The following is a 23,746-nucleotide window of genomic DNA, read 5'->3' on the forward strand; positions in this document are numbered from 1 at the left end:
CTTTCTTTCAATATTTTCGTGAATTTGTGGAACCAAGTTCTCGGAGACTGCTTTAAACCATAAAGAGATTTCTTTACTGATAGACTTGATTAGCCGTTGTCTTATCTTCGAATCCAGGTGGGATACACATATATATCTCCTCTTCCAAATCCCCATTTAAGAAGGCATTTTTGACATCAAGTTGATATAGGGGCCAGTCTAGATTTGCAGCAATAGATAGAAGAACACGAACCGTATTTAACATGGCGACAGGAGCAAATGTCTCCTGATAATCAATCCCATGTGTCTGAGTAAACCCTTTGGCTACTAGTCTAGCTTTGTATCGTTCAACACTCCCATCAGCCTTATGTTTGATTGTGAAAATCCACTTGCAACCAACAGTCCGTTTTCCAGGAGGGAGATCCGTGATCTGCCAAGTGTTATTTTTCTCAAGAGCATGTATTTCGTCAAAAACTGCTGCCCTCCATTGTGGATGTTCCAGGGCTTCAGTGATGTTTGATGGGACCTGTACTTGGTCTAAATTCACAATAAAAGCTCGATATGCAGGAGACAATAGATCAAGAGAGACAAAATTGCTGATAGGATATTGAGTGCATGATCTGATTCCTTTTCTTAATGCAATAGGTCTATCATCGATATCATGGGAGTTGATAATTGACGTACCTTGATTGTTTTCCAGAGGATCTGGGATCGAGGGAGTGCTCTTGGTTTGCTGATTGTGTGGTTGGTCTTGAGGAGAATTCCTACGAGTGTACACATGATCAAATGGAAGGATTTGGGAATGATTTGGTGGTTGGGAATGATTTGGTGGGATAACGTCTACACCATCAGTATGTATGGGATCCAGATACTAAAGGTCATAAAGGTCATGGCCGTGAATTCCTTGCTCCCCCTGAGCTGAGGAAGATGGAAAAAACGGATCAGACTCATGGAAGGTTACATCCATGGTGTTGTAGAATTTTCTTGTGGTCGGAGAATAACATTTGTACCCATTTTGATTGGAAGAGTATCCTAAGAAGATGCATTTTAATGAGCAGTGGGTCAAGCTTGCTTCTATGTTGGGAATGTATATGCACAAATGAGACACACCCAAAAAAAAAAAAAATGATCGTCAACAAACAATAGAAACCACCGAGTACCCGTAATGTTTTTTATACGAGAAGGACCCCAAATATCGCTATGTATTAGGGAAAATGGTTTTGATGGTGTGTATGTATGTGGTGTGAACGATGTGCGAGTGTGTTTTGAAAACTGACAAACATCACAATAAGGCAAATGAGAAGTTTTGTTGTTTACTAATGATGGAAATAGTTTCTTGAGATACAAAAAATTTGGATGACCTAGACGATAGTGCCATAACAAAAATTCGTTATTCCTAATGGATTGGACTGCGGAAGTATGGTGGTCAGGGGCATTGGAAGATGACTCTACGGGCGGCTTCATCGTGAATAGGTAGAGACCAGCACAACACTTAGCACTGCCAATCGTCCTCCCCGATTCCAGGTCCTGAAAAACACATGAGTCAGTCGAAAAAATGGTCGAGCAATGTAAGTTCTTGTTGAAAGCACTGACAGACAGCAAATTACAATGAAGTGCAGGAACGAACAAGACATTATGTAAGCATAATTCTGGGGATAACCAAATTGAACCCGAACCCAGAACTTTTGTATAAGAACCATCTACCACTCGAACTGATTTAGAGACTCGTGAGGGGCTGTATGAGGTGAACATCTGTAATTGGCTGCACATATGGTCTGAAGCACCAGAATCTACTATCCAGTAGCTAGATAAATTAGTCTGGGAAATAAGGGTGAGGGGAATATCACCTGGGATTGCTATACTACCCGTTCCGATGACTGAGGATGTTATCACATGCTGGGAGAATAATTTCTGTAGCGCCTCCAACTGTTCTTTGGTGAAAGGCGCTGCTATGGGAGGAGTCGGTTCAGAAACCACGCTGTGAGCGCGGCGATCTCTGGCTGGCTTCCAATCAGGTCGTTTCCCATGTATCTTCCAGCAACTCTCGATATTGTGAGTTGGTTTCTTGCAATATTCACACCAAGGACGTCCTGGAATCATTTTTCCTTTTGTGTTGCTTGAAGGCTGCCCTTGATGAAGTCCATGTAAGATTGGAACTTGGACCTAACTCAACCCCAAAAGCTAGCTCAAGGGGGGAGGATTGTCCAAGCCCATATATGCAACTCCCAAGTTATTTATCCAACCGATGTGGGACAATTAACACACCCCTCTCACGCCCAGGAATGAACATCTGGAGCGTGGAGTTTGCAAATGACCCAATTATGGGCAGAACGGGTGGCCTAATTATAGGCAGTCTAACACATAACGGTGGAACCTGGGCTCTGATACCATGTAAGTTTTAATACGTGAGATTTGGGAGAGGGAATCTCTTATTTCCACTGAATAATAAAATGAAGTACAAAGCTGAATAAATAGGCTACTGAAACCCTAAGGCTAACAAACTAATCTACCCAAATATTTAAAATACAAGGATGAGATAAAAGATATAACCATCAAACAAATCAACCGATATGATTCTACCAACTAATAAAAGATCCTAATCTAATCTGATCTTAATCTTCAACCCTAAGAAATAAGATAATTCTCCAAGATCCTTAAGCAAAAACTGGCTGTGCAGTTTCTGAACAAGATCGTCAATCAAAGGGGTGTTACATCCTGTAATTAAAATGTCATCGACATACACAAGAACATATAGTGCTGAAGTGGAAGTAAACTTAATAAGTGAAGATGCATCTGATTTGGAAGCAAGAAAACCCATAGATTGCAGTGATTGTCGAAGTCGATCAAACAGACTCTTGGTGTTTGTTTGAGGCCATAGAGAGCTTTGTGTAACTTGCAAACAAGTTGTTTGTTTGGATCAATAATTTCAAACCCCGGCGGTTGCTTCATGTAAACAACTTCAGTAAGAGTACCATTCAGAAAAGCATTGTTGACATCAACTTGCTTAACATGACATCCATGTGATATGGCTACTGTTAGAATAATTCGAATGGTAGTGGGTTTAAGACGGGATTAAATGTTTCAGTAAACTCGAGTCCCGGCGTTTGTGAGTACCCTTTTGCAACAAGACGAGCTTTGTGACGAGCTATTGATCCATCGGTGTTAGTTTTTATTTTAAAAACCCATTTTCTACCAATGAGAGGCATATTCAAAGGAGCTTCAACTATGGACCATGTGTGATTTTGTAACAAGGCATCATATCAGAGGTCATAGCTGCACACCATTCGGGATGTAATTGAGCTTCTTGGTAAGTAAGAGGTTCAGACACCATCGATTTAGTAACCAAAAGAGCCTTAGGCTTAAAAACCCCGGCTTTGGCACGAGTAATCATAGGATGATGATTCACAGGGGGTGAGGTAGAGGCTTGTATCGAAGATGAAGAAGTATCAGAGGTAGTAGTAGGAACAGAAATAGAAGATGATGAACTTGGAGGATGAGAAGGTGCAGTAGGAATATTAATCGATGGTTGAGAAAAAACTTGTGGAAGATAAAGGTCAGATGAGGCAATAGAATTAGCAGAAGACGCATAGCATTCTGTTTTATTAAGACTAGTGAAAGGAAAAGTGAATTCATCAAACTTGACATTTCTCGAAATATAAATTCTACCATCACTATTCATACACTTATAACCTTTATGAACATCAATATACCCAAGAAAAGTACAAGAAGTGGAACGAAAATCAAGCTTATGGATATTGTAAGGTCGAAGACAAGGAAAACAAAGGCACCCAAAAACCCGAAGAAGAGAATAGTTGGGCACTTTGTTATATAGCCTTTGGAGAGGGACTGCTCCAGTAAGACCAGAGGTTGGAAGCCGATTGATAAGATAAACGGCAGTTGAAAAAGCATATTCCCAGTATTCTAATGGCATTGAAGCATGTGCTAATAATGAAATAACGGCTTCCACTATATGACAGTGTTTACATTCAACGATTCCATTTTGTTGAGACGTATGAGGACACAGGAAATCTATGATTGATGCCATGATTATGAAGAAATGATGTTAATGACCGAAATTCCCCACCAGAGTCAGTTTGGATGTTTTTATTTGTCTATCAAATTGAAGCTCAACATGTTTCTTGAATTGCATAAATGTTCGAGTTACTTCATATTCAAGTTTGAGGAAATATATCCAAGTGTAACGAGTACAAGCATCGACAAAACTTAGATAATATCAAAAACCATTTCTGGACATGGTGTGAGCAGGACCCCATACATGAGTCCATACATCACAATAAATTAATTCAAGAGGCATAGAAGTTTTAGAGTTGGAAGACAAGAAAGGAAGTTGATGGGAGTGATAGTCTGGTTTACGCTCCGGAGGAACAGTTAAAGTGTCAACTACAGGTGGAGTGACACCATTAAAAGTGTGAGCCTCGATCCTTCCTTCATGAGCCATGAGGAGAGCACCAACTTCCGAGAAACTTAAAGTATCAGATTTGGAGGTTACATAAACAACCACAGAATCATATTCCATCCCCTCACCACCGAGAATATATAGAATCTAGTCTTCATCCGAAATAGGATGAACAGGCAGCAAGTATATCCATGTAGCTCTTCATTTTAACAATTTAATCCTTCATGCTTAGACCCCTTTTCTTAAGCGTCTGAAGCTTATATTGCATGACCCGGGCTTTAGACCGAGTGGCAAAGATGGTCGAAACTCTGCTCCATAACTGGATTGAAGATGCACAGCCGATCATTTGAGCTTGGACGCCCTCAGTCATGGACGCCAAAAGAAATGAGAAAAGAAGTTGGTTTTGTCGGCACCAAACAATGAAATCAGGATTAACAGCCTCACTAGAGGTGGTGCGAGGAGGTATTGATGGAGGATCTGAGATGTAACTCTCGAGTCCGAAAACCCTTGTTGCCTGCCAAAATCTGGAGATTCCACAAGAGGTAATTCTCATCGGTGAGTTTAACAACGATTATTTGGTTAGCAGGATTAATGAGTAGGAAGTTAGGATTAGTTGTAGAGGAATTATCAGCCGAGGTGGTGAAACCAGGATTAGGAGAGGCGTCAGCCATTTCCTATGCTCTGATACCAAGTTAGAGAACACGAGCAGGAGATGAATCAATATTTGGATTTCATTCTCTCCTTATTTGCAAAGCAAAACGTGTAAACTTATACTCAATTCATCAAATAATATATTGACACCTAGCTTATCTTGTTATAACTATCAAAACAAGAAATATTCTTCTCTTTAGCTAAAAACAAAGACGTAGATATGATAATTTCTTCATGGGCTTTGTGACTGAATTATTTTATTTATATGTGGGCTTTTCATTGGGTTTGTTCCTCTTTTCTTCTAACTCTTTGGGCTGTTTCTTCTTTCTCTTTAACTTGGCGCATCTCATTTCGGGTTTTCCTCATAGGCACTGAAGTAATCTTCCCAAAATCAAGCACGATTTGTATTTCCGTAGTGAGTTCCTAATTCTGCGGGAAGCTCCTCATCAAAATCGGCTCTTTCTATTTCCCACTAAGGTTTCTTATTCATTGATAAGTGTTTGCACAATATTTCTTTAGTTTTGGGTATGCCAGGTGCAACAATGCACCAATTTATGTGAAAATGATGAAAATATCTAACTTCTAAAATACAAATGATAATGGATTTTAACTTTGATAATTCGTTCTAATATCCTAAGAAAATATAATAAACGAAGAAAACTAAAGAAAAAATAGAAATTGAGAGATAGACTCCCGATAGTTCATATTTTGTAGGATTTCTTTTTGAGACAAACTCTAGGAGAGAAGAAGACTATAAATAAGATAAATCAGCTGAGGAAAAAGACTTACTTTTCGTGACTTCGCACATTTGCACTTTTGCATGCTGTGAACTTCAAAGGAAAAACAATTCACACGGACGTTGTTGTTTTGAAGAGTGTTGTTTTACGTGTTTCCGTGATTGTTTGAGACATCTGCAAAAAACAAGCGTGGGAGTGTTGACTGGAGATCGTGTTTTTATTACTCCAGTTTTCGGTATCGTGTTTTGTTTTCTTGAATACGTTTTAGTCTGGTTATTTGTTTTAGAAAACAATTTATTTTCTCAGTGTGTTGAGAAAATTAGTTTTCGTTAAAATCACTAGTGTTGACTTTTGTAAACTAAAGTTGGGTTTCTAGTTATTATTTCGTCTTGAGGCACCGCGCAAGCATTTATACTTATGCATATTTTAATCTGGCGTATATATTTTATTTATTACAGTTGAATTTTGTGCTTGATTGAAATATTCTGCTGCATGTTGTTGACAGGTTTTGCCAACACCCCACGCAATACTTAAATCTGATATACACCAATTCGATACTTTATATACTCTTATGTTAAATAAAACCTTACAATATTGAATGCGAGCGATGATACACATACAAAATGTTTACTTGTTACTAATTTAGTCTAGTTTATGTTTTTCTTTAGATCTCTTGTTTCACTCCGATAGTATTATCAATCAGATCAATGCATGCAGAAGAAATGAATGCATTTCCATAATATTTCATTTTGAGATATTATTTTTTAAGTACAAATAAATATAAAATTAATTAAGTGAAATAGATAAAATAAAAAGAATCTTTATCTATTTCACTTAATTTTACCAGATCTTACGGAGCCTACTCATGTACAATGTGATTCGGATCTAATCATAGAAAAGACTCTCTTTAAGCGAACAAGTCTGTCTTCTGTAACCAATAGTTTAATTAAGCCTTCAAGTGTAGAAAGATCATGTGGGTAGGCATAACGAACGACTTTGGAACACATGAAAAACTAGGACTTTGAATGAGTAAAAAACACTAGAAGAAATACGACTTTTTAAGTTTCTAAGTGGGGACTTTGAATATTTAGACTTTTGTGTTGCATACACTTCATTCCTATTCCACCATATTTTTTCCCTTCAAAATTGCCAACTCCAACAACCCTTTATTCTCTAAACTATCAAATCAAAGCTCTCCAGTTCAAGTAAAATCATCTTGTTTCATTTGATTTTAAGGAAAAGAAAAATATGGGTGTCATCAAAGTGTCCCAATCCTTTAAGACAAAAGTCACCCCAAATAGGATGTTCAAGGCCTTGATCTTGGATTCCCACAACCTTGCCCCAAAACTCATGTTCTCCTCGATAAAGAGCATCGACTTTCTTCAAGGAAATGGCGAGCCCGGAACGATCAAACAGCTCAACTTCACCGAAGGTTAGGGCCTATACAAACCATGTATAGATCATTATTTACTAAGATTTAGAATTCCTCCGCAAGCTCGAGGTTTGGCGATTCCGGAACAATTAAATTACTTTGTGTTTTATAAAGTCACCAATAACTATATATGTTATTGTAAGTCTATCTTAGAGCTCGTAGTTCTAAATTAAAAATTAATTTTTTTTACATATGTGTCTTGTAGCTAGTCCGTTTAGATATGTGAAGCATAGGATCGATGAAATTGATGATAGAGAACTTCAAGTGTAAATACACTTTGATAGAAGGAGATGCTTTGATGGACAAGCTAGATCGAGTCACTTACGATGTTAAGTTTGAGGCGTATGGCTTCGAGGGATGTGTGTGCAAGATGACAAGCGAATACTTCACGAAAGAGAACGTGGAGATCAAGGAAGAACATATCGAGCATGGGAAAGATAGAGCTGTTGGCATGTATGAGGTTGTTGAAGCTTATCTCATGGCACACCCTCATGCCTATAATTGAGAATGATTTTAATGTAAATCTTGGACTTTTATCGTATTCCATTTGTTTCGTTTGAATCGTTTTGCGTTTTTCAATTGAAGAGATATATATTGTATTCGATGATATGTCATAGGTTTGTATCTTTGTATCAAATATATATGTTTGTTAATTGAAATAAGACTTGTAATTACATACAAGAATGTAACGTGATCATAAATCGAGAGTAAATATTTTAGCGCACACACTTGAAAATACCAAATATACATTTGTTTGAATCTCCAATGAAATTCGATCATATGCTAAATTCGATGTTGAATATGTTGGCCCAGATTCTCTCATTATTATTATCCCACATTGAAACCTTATATGAACTTCAGGGGCCGGAAGGGGTATAAAAGGTGGGCTCGCTTAGCAGTAATTCTCATACCTTTCTCGGCCTTTTGGCTAAGATCAAGTGTAGTATCTGTTCTTATCAGTTTAATATCTGATATGTGGGCCAATGGCCCACACGATATTAAATTTATTTTTTGAGGGGGAAAGCCCATTAAGGTAGCTTGCTATCCGGGCCTTCGAGCGTCGCCCTTGTGTTGCACTATTACATGGGCCAGGCGCACCCCACCAACACGACTATAAATTTTATGCTACGCTCCCTGGGTAATGTTAAAATTTTTTGTGGATTATTTGATATTTTTGATGTGATTTTAAATATTCTTACTATACAAAAATAATTATATTTTTGACATTATTTTCTGTATGTGCTGTATCTATGTATAAATAACAATTTTTTATTTATATTTAAGATATATAATTGTTGAAGTAAGGTTTTAAAAGAATGTTTTGAATATATATATATATAAATATATATTATTTTAGAGATGATTAGCATAGAATACGTGCAAGACTATAAACTTTTTTAAAATTGAATTCGTAAAAAGATTTGATTTACCATAACTTAACAATATTCTTCAAAAAAAAATTTGTGCGGTTTGATCTACCATAGTCAATTTGAAATTTCCAAGGTGCAATATAACAACAAAATCTATGTTGTGGAAAGATTAGATTTAAATTCTTTTATCCCTGTATTACGCATCAATTAGTGATCCATTTTCGAAATTTTTTAAGATAACTTAATACAATATCAAAAAAATCTTGTGAGAATATTTCATGTGTTAATTTTATTTGATAAATCTTTTATTTGGGTCATTTATTATTTTTATGTCAAATATTATTTACTATTGTAAAATATGAACAATATTAATCCGTCTTATAAATAAAGATCTGTGAGATCGTCTCACAAAAGAATTATTTATAAATATATGATTAAACATATCATTGTTTTTCACGAGCTCGTGAATTGTGACTACGTCTTATTTCTTACAAATTAAAATTTTTAAAAAAGATCTTTATACAATGTTAAGATGTGCGATGGATCGATTAGGTTACCAATCTAATATAATTATCAAAAACCAATTGAACTAACACTAAATTGCATTTATTGTATTGCATTTGATGTTCTCCTTATATCCTCAATCTCTGACTTGAACGTCGGAGAGGACTACGCCAGGACACTATCCCTGGTCCCCTCTAACGGTCAGACTATCATGATTTTAGGCTCATGACAATTTCGAAAACTGCGTCTGGACTAGTGACGCTTGTTGGAATCGGACCCTAAATTTTCGTTAATAATTTAATTTGCCAAATAAAATAATAAAAGATTAGGTCTCTTGTGAGACGATATCATGAATATTTATTTGTGAGACCGGGTCAACCCTACCGATATTCGCAATAAAAATTAGGCAAAAACTTATGTGAGACGGTCTCACAGGTCGTATTTTGTGTGACGAATCTTTTATTTGGGTCATCCATGAAAAAATATTATTTTTTATGTTAAGAGTATTACTTTTTATTTTGAATATCGGTATGATTGACCCGTCTCACAGATAAATATTCGTGAGACCGTCTCACAAGAGACCTACTCTAAAAAGTAATATTCTTAATATAAAAATTAATAATTTTTCATGGATGACCCAAATAAGATATATGTCTCACAAAATACGACCCGTGAGATCGTTTCAAACAAGTTTTTGTCATAATAAAATGACGATTTCTGACTGTAGATATTTTCTATTTAATTACTTTTTTAGTGTAAAATAACTTATTAAATATATTTCCAAATAAAAAAATTAAATCACAGAACAAACAAAAACAAACTGAATTTCTAATTAAATCAAATGGAATTCGGTTTGATTATTTTGGCTTCAGAGGAGGACACACCAAGATGAAAATATAGTGGAAAAATTGCCCTTTAGGCAGTAGCTTATTTCATATTATTTTTATCCCACATGGTATGCTTACACAAAGTTTACACGGATGAAAGGGCTATAAAATAATGGGCTCACTTCCTTCAATTCTCATACCTTTCTCGGCCTTTTGGCTAAGATCAAGTGTAGTATCTGTTCTTATCAGTTTAATATCTGATACGTGGGCCAATGGCCCACACGATATTAAATTTATTTTTTTAAGGGGAAGGCTCATAAAGATTGCTTGCTATCTGGGCTTTTGAGCGTCGCCCTTGTGTTGCACTACCGCATGGGCCTGGCGCACCCTACAAATCCAAGTACAAATTAAGCCCAATTAGTAGATATACGAAGAAGTTCATGAACTGCTGATGTAAAGCTAGATGTGACCTCTCTATTTTTTTTTCTAAAAAATAAAATTGTCGGGCCAAGAGTTTTTTTGGAATTAATGTGGAATTGTTGTCAATCAAATTGAATTATTATAACATCTGATTGGACTAATCCACTGAAAAAAACTCTTATTTAGCTATGGTTTTTTTTTGAATTTTTCCATAATTTTTGTAAAATCTTAGACAAATTACCACAATTTTATGTGCTCACGGAAAAACCGTGATAAAAATAGCGACATATTAACCTAAATCATCGCTAACATTAGTCATGTATTGAGTATCCCATGGCTAAGAAGGATATAAAATCGTCGTTATTTACATACAGATGGTTTTTATATACGTTTGATTACATTTTTTAAATTCAATTTCATCATCATTTTGAATTTTGAAATTCTGATTTAAATTAGCGACGATTTTTTTTTGAAAATCATTGCTAGTCAACTATATATACCCATCTTCTTCATTTTTCAATGATTTCATATTTTCTCTATGGTATGGACGAGCTTTTTTTTTTTTGCCAAATTTCTTGCATTTTAATTATTATAACATGTGTTTTTGTCTAATTTTGCAGATCTGGTAATTGATTTCAACTTTATAACTTCACGCTTCTAATAAGTTATTTTCCACATATATTCAGATATGTATATGTCATGAAAATATATAGATATATGCATGTGTTACATGTATATATATAATATAAAACTTTTATACTTGTGTTATATGTATATATGTAATATAAAATTTTCATGCCATATAATAGTTTTTTTAAAGGATAATAGTTTAATTGTTAAGTTATATGAAATGCTTTATGTTAGATTATTTAATTTATTGTAATATTTAATTGTATGTTAAAAATCTAACTAGTTTATATAGATATACGCATGTGTTATATTGTATTTCTTTATTTATATTAATTTGATAATAATTATATAAATTTACATTTATTATGTATCAAAATATATATAATTATGTGTATAATTATTGTTATTAAATTTTACTTTCGAATAAGTCAACTACAACGGATTTAGATACGAAATTCAAAACCGACTCTAATTAAATTAACGACAATTTTATCATCATTGGCCTTATTTTTTAGTGCTTGTTTTGTTTTACCAAATCGAACCCACCTAAATATATACCAAATCTTTATAAACTTTTAGTCTGAGCAAAAACTTGTATGAGACGGTCTCACATGTCGTATTTTGTGAGACGAATCTCTTATTTGAGTCAGTCAATGAAAAAATATTACTTTTTATGCTCAGAGTATTACTTTTTATTGTGAATATGGTAGGGGTGACCCGTCTTACAGATAAAGATTCGTGAGATTGTCTCACAATAGACATACTCTTCAGTCTGATACTGAAAATAACATCATATTTAAAAATTCATGTGAATCAATTTAATTAGAAAATAACACGCGTAGCAAAGTGATTTATTTCTTGTACAAAAAGGATTCACCAAGTGTGTGTACGTAATATCCTTCTCACTTCTGAAAAGCTACTTTCATTTTGTTGACCATTGCGTTGCTATATCTATCTACCTTTTATTCTATTTCCCACCGTTGGTTTTCCACACCTAATGTTATCAACTTTTATTCCAAAGGAATCTTACTATTAACTATTTATATACATATCTAAATTTTTTCCTATGTGGACAGGACACGTAATAGAAATATTATAAAAATATATTCTAAAAAATGATACATTTCAATCTAATCAGAAAATTGAAATCAATATGTGATTCATAGTGAATATGAAAGATGGTTCTTGTATAAGTAACACTATATCACACACAATATTGATGATGAACCCGGATTCACGAGGTGGGAGAGCGCTATCGACGTTCTATGTGATGCTTAATGTGTCATAAGTTCTTTTATATCAATAATCACTCTACGAAAATGATTAATCATAACTGTCACAAAATATTCGACTACTAATCTCACACACCCTTTCGTACATTTGTGATAAAAATATGTGCACGAACATAACAAACAATCAAGCCATTTGCCTCTATTTACCCCTTGGCATGCCTGACCTATCAATTAGCCAAGTGACCATAGATGGAGTTGGCTAGTTTCTGCCAATCAAGGTCATGTCGACTACTACATAATAAACTAAAATAAGCAACCAATGGCCATCGTTTATCAAACACTAAAAGCAAATTCCCTTCCCTCAAAACATCAAACTCGAGCAAAAGACCACCATTCCTATGGGAGACCCACAATACCAGAAAAGGGGAGAATAGCCCTCCAAAGATAAACTTATCAGAAAAAGAGATTCTTTGCATGTCCCACAATTCATCAACTTTAAAATATTCCTTCTCCATGAACTAATGCATGCCATATATTTGATTCTCTAGTTCCCTCTTTAATCTCTCCATTGCAAAATACCTCAGTTTTTTTCTTTTTTATATTTTCTCCATCATCATTCCCTAATCTCCATTGATGGCACAAGAAATGGAGGTATGTTCTTGAACTCATGTTACATTTAGCTAGGATATGAATAATAACAGCAACAAATAGTTTTTATATTCTGTGTTAAAAATTCTTTGATTATGTATTCATTTCACAAAAGTACGTGCAGAAACCAAGAATCACAGAGATAAAGGTTCGAATGGACTGTAATGGTTGTGTTCAGAAGATCAAGAAAGCTCTGCAAGGAATAACTGGTAAGTAAATTCAGACTAAATGATAACAAAACTATTGATGAGCTTCATCTAATGCGAAAAACGGTATGTCTGACAGGTATATGCGATCTCTATATTGATTTTCCACAACAAAAAATAACAATAATCGGGTGGGCAGACCCTGTAGCGATGGTAAATGCCATCAAGAAGACAAGGAAGAGTGCAGTTATTTGTTCACATATGGAGCAGCCGGAGCAACCAACTGAACCAGCCAATGAAGGTGGTACACCAGAGGGAGGAGCACCACCACCGGAGCACAAGGACACACCAGCTGAACAGGCACAAACAGAAGCAGGATCACCAGTAGAGGAGCCACATGATTCGCCACCACCTGAGCCAAGACCATCAACCGAATCTGCAAATGTTACAAGCCAGCCCACTCAACCTTGTAAGCCTAAGGATGCTGAAGAAATTCATGTCGTATATCGTTATCCACCAGAATATGGATACAGATATGCATATGGTCAGAACTTCCACCAAAGCAATGGTCCGGGATTCAGAGATGAACCGTTTCAGCCCTATGCTAGAGGCCCGGGATACGGTCATCCAGGATTCGGAAGTGAGTCATTTCAACCTTATTTCGGAGGCCCTGGATACAGTCATCCAGGATTTGGAGGTGAGCCATTTCAACAGTACACCAGAGGACCGGGGTACAGTCATCAAGCATTCGGAGGAGAGCCATTTCAACCTTACACCAGAAGCACGGGATACAGATACGAGCCATCCCAGCCCCACACTAGAGGCCCCGGGTTCGTAGGTGAGACATCTCAACACTCAACCAGAGGACCGGGATACAGAGACGAGCCCTCACAAGTTCACACCACTCGGCCAGGATTCGGAAGCGAGCCCTCTCAACCCACTCACGTAACTCACAGCTACAACTCATACAAGCCATCACCCTATGTAACCGAATATGCATATCCCCGCTCGCCACCGAGATACTCACGCTACAGTATACCCGACCACTACATCCAGGATTACCACGGTGGGAACGTAAGCAATGGGAATGGTAACATCACATCAATGTTCAGCGAGGAAAATCCAAATGCATGCAGAATAGCTTAAATTGACTGCACAAAAATCAGGAAGAATTGCCTGAAAGAGAGCATACTCAAAAGCTATGTGAGAACAACAAAGAAGCCCCTCGATGTTCTTGGGTAATTGTTATTGGAGAGAAGTTTGGTGCAATTTTTGAACAATTAGATTCCTATCTTGTAAGTGCATAAAAGCATTTATCCTGCATTTCTTTGCAGTAATGGCTTGAGTAATCGCACCTAGCATTTATTCCATGTGAAAGAATACTAGTAAAGCTAGTTCATTCCACCTTCATATTCCTCAAAAACATGTAATTGATTATAGCTGCAAAACAAAGGAGGACCATAAATAATCTGTACTACTATGAAACACGAAGGACAACCTTCAGAGTTTGGTAGAATCTGAAACACGAAGGATAACCTTCAAAATTTAGTCCCTCAAAGATAACACATCTAGAAGAAAAACAGTCAATTTCTTGACGTGAGAAAAGATTGATAGATAATTTGAAGAGCATCTCACTCTCCAAAAGTCAAAAGAAATTTCTTGTTGGTAAATGGATGGCCAGATTTCTATGTTTCGTGCCCAAGTTGTTTATACAACCCACAGAAAGTTTGATTCTAAATATTTAAATGGGAAACACCAATTTTGCCAGCACACGATTTTAGAAAAAATGGTTTTGAAATGAGATATCATTTCTTAACTTATATTGCTTGACGAACTGGATAGATGGGAAAATCAAAGGGTTATGAAAACAACCAATTATCCTGCTTTAGAACATCATTATGCACCATCAAGGAAGATTCTGTGTGTCAAAGAGCATTTGCAGGTACTCGTGGATTCATCCGAATGAATCGGTATTTTCGGAACGGCCGGAACGTCACCAACCTTGACGAGGTTCCGGGGTGGAACCGGAACGCAATTCGCGACGGTTTTGTTTCGAACTGTCGCTATTAGCGACGGTTTATATATTTAGCGACGGTTTTATTCGTCGCCGATGTAAAAAATAACACCGTCGCTATATTAGCGACGGTTTTAATTAACACCGTCGCTACATTTAGCAACGAATATTCATAAACCGTCGCAAATGTGAATCAGCGACGGATTTAATAATACACGTAGGCCCCTATTGCACGTCGTATATTTGCTTTGTAGTACAAATAATGCAATTTTGAGCACATGCATTGTTGGATAAAATCGTCGCCAAATTAAATTTCTTATTTACATCAAATAATCTATTTAAATGATATTTATTTTAATTTTTATATTTCTAAGTATTTTCCAAAATTTTTACTTTTTATATATTTATAATATTTTTTTTTAAATATCCGTTCCGCGATATTTTATTGTAACTCGAACGGTAGCATCCTGTTCCGATCTGCGCGACTGCGACAGCGAACCATGGTATTTAAGCAATTCTTGAACAAGGTTTTTCAGCTTAGCAGGCGAAAACAAAGTAGGGTAATAACATGATAGTAATTCACCCTCGAAGAAAGCTGAAACTTATTGGTCAACCTTTACTAGGTTGCTAACATATATTGACGCAGATATTTCTGCTGTATTAATTTGAGAGTCAACTTCGAAATGATAAATTATATCCACAACAAAGAACCACGATAGTGCATAAATTTTGACTTTATTTCTTGTCACTGAACAAAAACTCTTGGATATGCATGGCAAAGATAACTGGCATTTCCACAGTTCATAAACTCAAAACAGAATCTCCTGTTGTATAAAATCATGGGAAATGGGACTGTATAGGTTAGGCACACAAATGTGTTTTCTCTAAGGTATTAATTCCTCCCACTTCTATGGTGTAAATGGTCTCAAGGAATTAACCTCCAGGATACAAAATCTATATCTCTGAAAACTTGAAAGTTACACTCTTTCAAATTTTCTGGAGCAGAAATCATAAGTTTAAAAATTAACAATAAGAAAAGAAGAAATTTGCTTGAGGGAATTATTCACGCTTTCGGGGAGAACTTTGTGGAGGAATATGGAATCCAGAAGTTTGCCTTCAGGAGACACAACTCAAATGAAATGATGTCCTTTTCCCAAAAACCACCCATTGGTTGAATCGTCTCTTGCCAAAAGACACCAAAAAATTGAAACTTTATAATGTTTGAAAGCAACGATCCGATTCGAACCGATTTCTTCTCTTTCCCTCCTCTTTTCGGTTTCATTTCTCTCTTTGTACATACATAACCCTTCAAGCACCGGAGCGCACTAAACCCGGATAGCAAACGTCAATTGATTCTTTCTCTCATGTGATTCGAACTCTCCTATCTTTCAACCTCTCTCTTCTCATCAAAGTATTCTTATTCGTAACGATGGGAGAAGAGTCAATCTTTATCACAAAATCTAAATCTATGAATCCGATAACTATCCGTAAATTCTCTTGCCACCATTTAACATAAAAATATAATGTATATTGGAATGGATATTTGCAAAGTCAAATCTGAACCTAGAATAAAAATCAAAATATACATTTTCAACCAAATATTCAGATAAAATAATTGTAAGAATTTATATATATATATATATGGGTTAATGATAATGGGTCGCCCATGAGACCCGACCCAAACAATTCAAATTGGTAATTTGAATTTATTGGAGGGAGTTGTTATTTTTTTTTGGTAACTTCCCTAATCCTACTCCAACACAAGCATTATTATATACAAAATAAGAAAAGGCGGAGACTTAGTGGGGTGTATTCAATCCAGAGTTTTGATTACTTTTAATGACTTTTTCAAATGATAGACTTTTATGGATTTGATAAATTTTTATTGACTTTTACAGAATCTCACAAATTTATAAACACATTTATGTGGATTTATGTAGACTTTTTTGCAAGATTTTTATAGACTTTTGTGGACTTTTTTTAATAAAATTTTATAGATTTTGTATTTAATCATAACATATTATTTTTTTATTAAGTTATTTGAACCAACAATTAATTGACATATATAACACATTCAGTTTGAAATTATTTTTCAATATTTATATTAATAAATAAATTTACTTATTTAAAAGTTAAATCATTTAATCCTTACATGTGTATATATGTGGGTTTGTATGCATGTTTGAAATTTTTTTAAAATGCATCAATTGATTAATCTGTAACCTTGTTTTTAAGACATAGTTTAATACACTGGATAAGAGAGTGATAGATAAATAATGTTTGGTATGATTTTAATAAGAGTGATTATTGTGAAAAGAATATTATTATTATTGTGTGAATATAATTTTGTATAAAAATATCATAGCTTACATATTAATTAAAAATGCTAAAATGAATTTAAAAAATCATGGTTGTTACGATACTATTCAATTATTAAGAATTAAACAACATTTTTTTGGATCATCTTTTATTATTATTGAATATTACATTAATTTGTATAAATAATAAATTAAAAATCACAAAATCAATTCTACAATTCAAAATTTTCTGTGATATTAAAATAAAAAATTATAAATGAACAATCAGCCAAAAAATGAAAAATTTGAAAAGGAAAGATGAAAATATTTATAAAGATACAATTCGAAAATTTGATAGAGTGATATAGATAGATGAGAAAAGAGAATATAAGAAGAAATGTGATGTGAAACCACAGAGAGAAAAGTAAATAGCTTGTGTATGAGTTAAAAGTTTTAAAAATCAATCCAAATATTTGGGTTGAACCAAATACAATTTTTTACAATTTATAGTTGTACCTTAGGCTTTAATGTTTGTATGTTAATGAATTCCATGAAGTTATTAAAAGTCTATGGAACAATTGAATATCTATAGAGTTTTATAGAGTTTTTAAAAGTCAATGTTGAATACCACTTGAATTTTTAAAACTCTATCAAAGTCTATTTTGAATACGACTAGACTTATAGAATATGTAAAAGTCTTAATTGAATACATCTAGACTTTTAAAATCTACAAAAGTAATTAAAAGTCAATAAATCTCCTATATTGAATACACCCGCCTTATTCTTCCAAAGATTGCAACAAACATATCACCGTTATTTGAGAATTTGGATTGTGAAAACTTGATTTCTTTCCATTCGTGATCGGTATCAGACCGTCGAAAAATATTGTCATCTACGGAACAAAAGTCAGTAAATCAACTACAAAGATCCTAAATCAAAGTATGAAGTATAGGATATTCGAGTTAAATTTTCTGTCAATGGTATCAGAGCAAGTTTTTTTTAGTTGATATTCTAAATTGATTTCCGTCATTCTACCTTGTAATACACGAGTTTCGTTTTATTTTTCTCAAAGGATGAAGAAAAAAAAAACAAAATGGAATATTAGACATAATAAACTCATAATTATTTTCTTTATTTTTGGCCAAGTGGTGGGTTTGATTTTTTTTTTTTTTAATGTATGCTGTTGAATCAAAATTCATTGCCCAATTCATGAAATCACCGTATGCACCACGTTTTCATCTTGCTTCGTGGTCGCACGTTTTCATTTTTTTAAATGAACCACTGGACATTGGACATGACATGGTTATGTATATATTACATATATATTTTTACATGCAAAGTTTAAGAATTTGATGCTTCATGATTATGAACATGAAGAGATCTACAAATTTTATTTGAGAAATTGAATATTCTTTGTTCATATATAGATGAATGTGGGACTGTTACCGTTTTAAAATAGTATACGTCGGTAACCATTTGAAAATGGTGCAATTTTTTTTGAATTTTTTTTTTTTGAAGTTTATGAATAGCATAAATAAATAATAATTTTTTTTCATGGCTACATGTGATCCATAATAAGAGTTTCATGTGTTTAATATCAAAGGATAATTTGCCAATAATATTGAGAATGAGAGATTGTTATGATGTATGAAAATTTTTCATCCTGAATCTTAAATATTAAGGTCGGTTTTGTGTCCAATTGAATATTTTCTCTCATCTTATAGATATGACAAGAATTAAACACACTCTTAGTATCCTTCGGGGGAAGCTAAAGTTCAAAGAGCCCCGGAACAAATAGCAAAGTTGCACATGTTTTACAAAATGAATCCCACTCACACCCTTCTTCAACACATTAAAAGTTCGGGATAGTAAACGTTTATATTTTATGCATTTGGGTCATCACTTTGAACATGATATAATAGTCGGACTATTAAGAGATTATCTAACTGGACGTTGGAAGAGCATAATCGATGATTTGCATAACCAAAAAGGATCAATGATCTACCTTGATGAGTTGAAGTCATAATTGATTAAGAGATAGGAGAAAGAGGTTGGACTTGAGATGAAGAAGACATTATCTTTATAGATAAATTATGGAGTTCGTCTTTTGAAGTTCGCTTCATCAGATAGGCTCTCGAAGGGAATGACCAAAATGATATACTGCATGTGTAAAAATAAAAAGAAATTAGATTTTCTTTAGGAAGATGTTATTATGTATGTTTATTTCGATGTTTTTTTATATGAGCATGCTATGTGACATATGTAATGTATGTTTAAATAGAAGTATGTATTGTAAACTTTGATGTTAGTTTATTTTAATACATGTTTATCTACATATGTTTTTTTTTTTTGAAATTTATTGAGATATTCCAAATTAAGTGAGAGTTTTTAGGTTGGAAGATTTTGAGTTATTCTCACCTAAAATCAATTGATATATTTTTTGTTAATTAGAAATTAAATTTATAATGATGCAACATTAGGATTGTAGATGATGATTGGGAACATAGTGAACTTTCGAGTTTATGCATTATGTTAAATCATTATAGATGCTAATTTTAAGTACAAAACTAAAGTGTATATTTAATGAGGATTAACATGTGTTATCACCTCTAAAATAAACAGACCATGGCATAAAAATTTATAATTGCTGGTCTCAACAAGGTGACAAACTCAACTGGTGACAACTATGATACTTGGCGCCATAAGATTGGGTATGTGCTTGATGAGCAAGATGCCTTAGAAGGTATCAACCAAGTCATGTAGGATCCCGGTGTGGGTAACACTGCTCAGCAGAGGGGAGATCAGGAAGCGTACCAGGCATGGAAAAAGAAAGATTCCACTGCTCATGCTATACTGGTTAGTTCTGTGATTGATGATCATCCATGAATGTGAACAACATCTCACTGCTCATGAAATTTGGGTGTACCTGAGAGAGAAATATGGAGGTACTACTGTCACTCGTTAGAGGCAATTGACTATCAAGTTTGACACTTACAAGAAACAGGTTGATCACAACATCAAACAACATTTGAGAACTATGTCAAACATGATACGTGAATTGATTTCAGCTGGTCATATCCTCTCTGATGAGCAACATGTTCAAGCTTTGATCCGATCTTTTCCTGAAAAGTGGGAGCATCTGAAAGTCAATCTGACTCACAATGATAGCATTAAGAATTTCTCTGATGTTGCTCGACATGTTGAGCTTGAGGGTGAGCGGCTTGGTGCTGCTAAGTCCATAGCAAGTGATTTTGTGGCTGAATCTGGTTCCAAGAAAGCTACGGGCTTTAAACGCTTTAAAGAACTGGAAGAAAACAGGAAAGGGAAGAATGTTGTGGAAGGGTCTAAGAAGAACAACTTCAAGCCAAACCAAAAGAACAAGCGTAAGAAGTTTGGGAAGAAAAAAGACAAGAGCAAAATGAAGTGCTTCAATTGCCAAGCATTTGGTCATTTCGCTCGCGAGTGCCCTGAGCCTAAAAAGGTAGCACTTACTAACGTTTTTGTGAGTACTATATGTGTCTCTAGTACTGTTTTACTAACTGAATCTTATCCTGTGTGGATTGTAGACTCAGGAGCAACAGACCATGTAACTAGAGATCGTGAAGCGTTTGTAGATTTTCGTCGAGTTCCTTGTCGCACGAGATGGATATATGTAGGAAATAATGCGAAAGTTGAAGTCAGAGGCATCGGTATTTGCAAACTAGAGTTGCATGGTGGCCGGACTCTTATCTTACATGATGTCCTCTATGCACCAGAGATTCGACGAAATCTAGTATCTGTTGTTGTTCTTGTAAGACTAGGATTCAATTTGAACTTTAGTTGTGATTTTGTTCGTATTTACTATGGCAATATGTATTATGGTTGTGGACATATTAGGAATGGTATTATCGTGCTGGATTGTGATAGACAAATGTTTAACTATTATGTTGATCGTTGTGTTTCGTTAAATGTTTGTTCATCTAGTAATGCAAATGTGGATGCTTACACTTGGCATGCTAGATTAGGTCACATTGGAAAAGACATGATGAATCGACTAATCAAATTAGAACTGTTAGGTTCTCTGTCCAACTTGATTTGTTGGATTGTGAACACTGTCTTGCTGGTAAAATTACACGAAAACCATTTGGAAAAGCAATTAGGTCAGAATTTCCATTGCAATTGATTCATTCAGACATATGTGGTCCAATCAATGTGAAGGCTAGACATGGAGCTTCTTAATTCATTACATTTATAGATGATTTCACTCGTTATGGTCATGTCTATTTGATTTCACATAAATCTGAAGCATTGGAATGTTTTAGACGTTATGCAAATGAAGTAGAAAATCAAATGGATAAGACAATAAAGGCCTTGAGAACTAATAGAGGCCGTGAATATATGTCTGATCAATTCAAGGATATATGTAATGAAATGGGAATAATTAGATAATTGCCAATTCCTTACACACCTCAACAAAATGTTGTTGCTGAAAGAAGGAATAGAACATTGTTAGACATGACAAGGTCCATGATGGCGCAAGCTAATTTGCCTATTTTCTTTTGGAGAGATGCTTTATTAACTGCGGCCTATATACTAAACAAGGTGCCTTCAAAGTCAGTTACTTCCACGCCATATGAACTATGGACTGGTAGAAAACCAGACCTAAGTAACCTTATACCTTGGGGGTCAGCTGCATATATTTATGACTCAACAAGTAAATATGGAAAGTTAGGTCCTCGAGGAAAGAAATGTATTTTTGTAAGATACTATGAGCATTCTAAAGGTTACGTGTTCATTGGTTAACAAGAAGATGGAAGCATTACTGAGATTGAATCACGAAATGTAAAAGTTCTGGAGAATGACTTTCCTAAGAAAGGTGAAATAAAGGGGAATGAATCTTTAATTGAGTTATCTAATTCAGATAATGAGTTGTTGCCAAATGAATCATCAAAAGCTCAAGTAGATGAGTTATTGTTTGATTCCAACTGGAGAAATCCTGATAACAATGATTCATTTGATCAGAGTGGGATTAATTCCAATGGGAACAATCACGATCACAATGGTTCTTGTGATCCTAGTGGGAGCGATCCTGATCATTTTGATTCATCTGATCCCCAACTTCGAAAGAGTAATAGGAAAGGTACTGCCCAAATGTCACTATGAGATTGAAGGGCATGCTTATGTCACATCTGCAATAGATGATGAAGAGCCTAAAAACATAGGTGAGGCTCTATCCTGTTCTTCAAGGGACAAATGGATGAATGCAAGTGGAAGAAGAAATGGATTCAATGAAATCAAACCAAGTTTGGGAACTAGTTGAACTTCCAAAGGCACGTAAAGCTATTGGGAACAAATGGGTTCTAAAAATTAAGCGAAAGCCTGATGGAACTATAGAGAGGTATAAGGCTCGACTAGTGGCAAAATGTTATACTTAACAAAAGGCTATTGATTACGAAGAAACCTTTTCACCAGTAGTGAGATTTACTTCTATTCGTTTATTATTGGCCATAATTGCTAATTTTGATTTAGAATTATACCAAATGGATGTAAATACTGCTTTCCTCAATGGAGAACTTGAGAAAGAAATCTACATGGAACAACCAGTAGGTTTCTTTGTCAAAGGTCAAGAAAACAAAGTTTGTAAATTGAATAGATCAATTTATGGCCTTAAGCAGTCTTCTAGATAATGGTATTTGAGATTTCACAGAGCAATAATCTCATATGACTTTATTCTGATAGATGAAGACCATTGTGTATATGTGAAAAGATCCAATAAAAGGTTTGTAATTCTATCTCTTTATGTCGATGACATATTGTTAGCTGAAAATGACAAGGAGTATATAGAAATCATTAAGAAATGGTTGTCCTTGTTGAAAATAATATATTTAAATGTTGAAAAATAATATTTTAAAATGTGTGTATTGAATATTTGAATGTTGAATATTGAATGTTGAAAATAAGAGTTGTAAATATTGAAAATTAGTGTGTGATGATGTAGGTAATGATGTATTTTTTTGGATTATTTGTAAAGAAATTCTATAAATAGCCTCACCATTTGTGAAGAAATTCACAATTGAGTAGAGAGAAAAATATTATAAAGTGTGTAGTTTGGTAAATTTTGAGAGTTTGAGATTTTTACTTTTTACCATAAATTTTTACTTTTTCACAACACGTTATCAGCACGAAGCTCTAAAAGTCCTCCATACTTTTCCAAGCTTCAAACAGAAGAAAAAGGTAACAAAAGTAATAATATTTATTTTACTGTTATTTATTTATTGAGTATATATTTAATATATAATATAATGTTATTATTAGAAATAATAAAAACAAATTTTTCAAAAACTTGTTATAAATCCTGGGAGGATGTTAAGACGACATCCCACAATCCCGGTAAGGGATACGACAAGTATAAAAGCCTATAAGGTTTTTAAACAAAATAACTTATGACACATCATTATAATAA

At 34.4% G+C, this 23,746-nt stretch overlaps 3 protein-coding genes, 2 non-coding genes and 1 pseudogene across 5 annotated transcripts; 5 read left to right on the forward strand and 1 right to left on the reverse strand.

Annotated features, from left to right (window-relative positions):
- Nucleotides 1-73: 73 nt before the first annotated feature.
- On the reverse strand, nt 74-2,079 carry LOC142542015 (uncharacterized). Its single transcript, XM_075648463.1, has 2 exons — nt 1,257-2,079; nt 74-819 (listed from the first exon to the last, which is right to left on the reverse strand). The coding sequence occupies exons 1-2, from the start codon at nt 2,077-2,079 to the stop codon at nt 74-76; spliced, it is 1,569 nt and encodes a 522-aa protein (XP_075504578.1).
- A 4,800-nt stretch (nt 2,080-6,879) lies between these two features.
- LOC142541661 (major allergen Pru av 1-like) lies at nt 6,880-7,840 on the forward strand (annotated as a pseudogene).
- Nucleotides 7,841-8,123: 283 nt separating this feature from the next.
- LOC142543977 (U2 spliceosomal RNA) lies at nt 8,124-8,319 on the forward strand. The gene has a single exon (XR_012819947.1). It is a non-coding gene; the product is annotated as a U2 spliceosomal RNA (small nuclear RNA).
- Nucleotides 8,320-10,113: 1,794 nt separating this feature from the next.
- LOC142543980 (U2 spliceosomal RNA) lies at nt 10,114-10,309 on the forward strand. The gene has a single exon (XR_012819950.1). It is a non-coding gene; the product is annotated as a U2 spliceosomal RNA (small nuclear RNA).
- A 2,408-nt stretch (nt 10,310-12,717) lies between these two features.
- LOC142543321 (uncharacterized) lies at nt 12,718-14,403 on the forward strand. Its single transcript, XM_075650517.1, has 3 exons — nt 12,718-12,850; nt 12,972-13,056; nt 13,133-14,403. The coding sequence occupies exons 1-3, from the start codon at nt 12,833-12,835 to the stop codon at nt 14,137-14,139; spliced, it is 1,110 nt and encodes a 369-aa protein (XP_075506632.1). The 5' UTR covers nt 12,718-12,832; the 3' UTR covers nt 14,140-14,403.
- A 7,410-nt stretch (nt 14,404-21,813) lies between these two features.
- LOC142542016 (uncharacterized) lies at nt 21,814-22,718 on the forward strand. Its single transcript, XM_075648464.1, has 3 exons — nt 21,814-21,997; nt 22,091-22,423; nt 22,552-22,718. Exons 1-3 carry the CDS (start codon nt 21,814-21,816, stop codon nt 22,716-22,718), a joined length of 684 nt encoding a protein of 227 aa, XP_075504579.1.
- Nucleotides 22,719-23,746: the final 1,028 nt, after the last annotated feature.

Source organism: Primulina tabacum, chromosome 4 (assembly GCF_025594145.1).
Source record: "Primulina tabacum isolate GXHZ01 chromosome 4, ASM2559414v2, whole genome shotgun sequence".
NCBI classification, from domain to species: domain Eukaryota; kingdom Viridiplantae; phylum Streptophyta; class Magnoliopsida; order Lamiales; family Gesneriaceae; genus Primulina; species Primulina tabacum.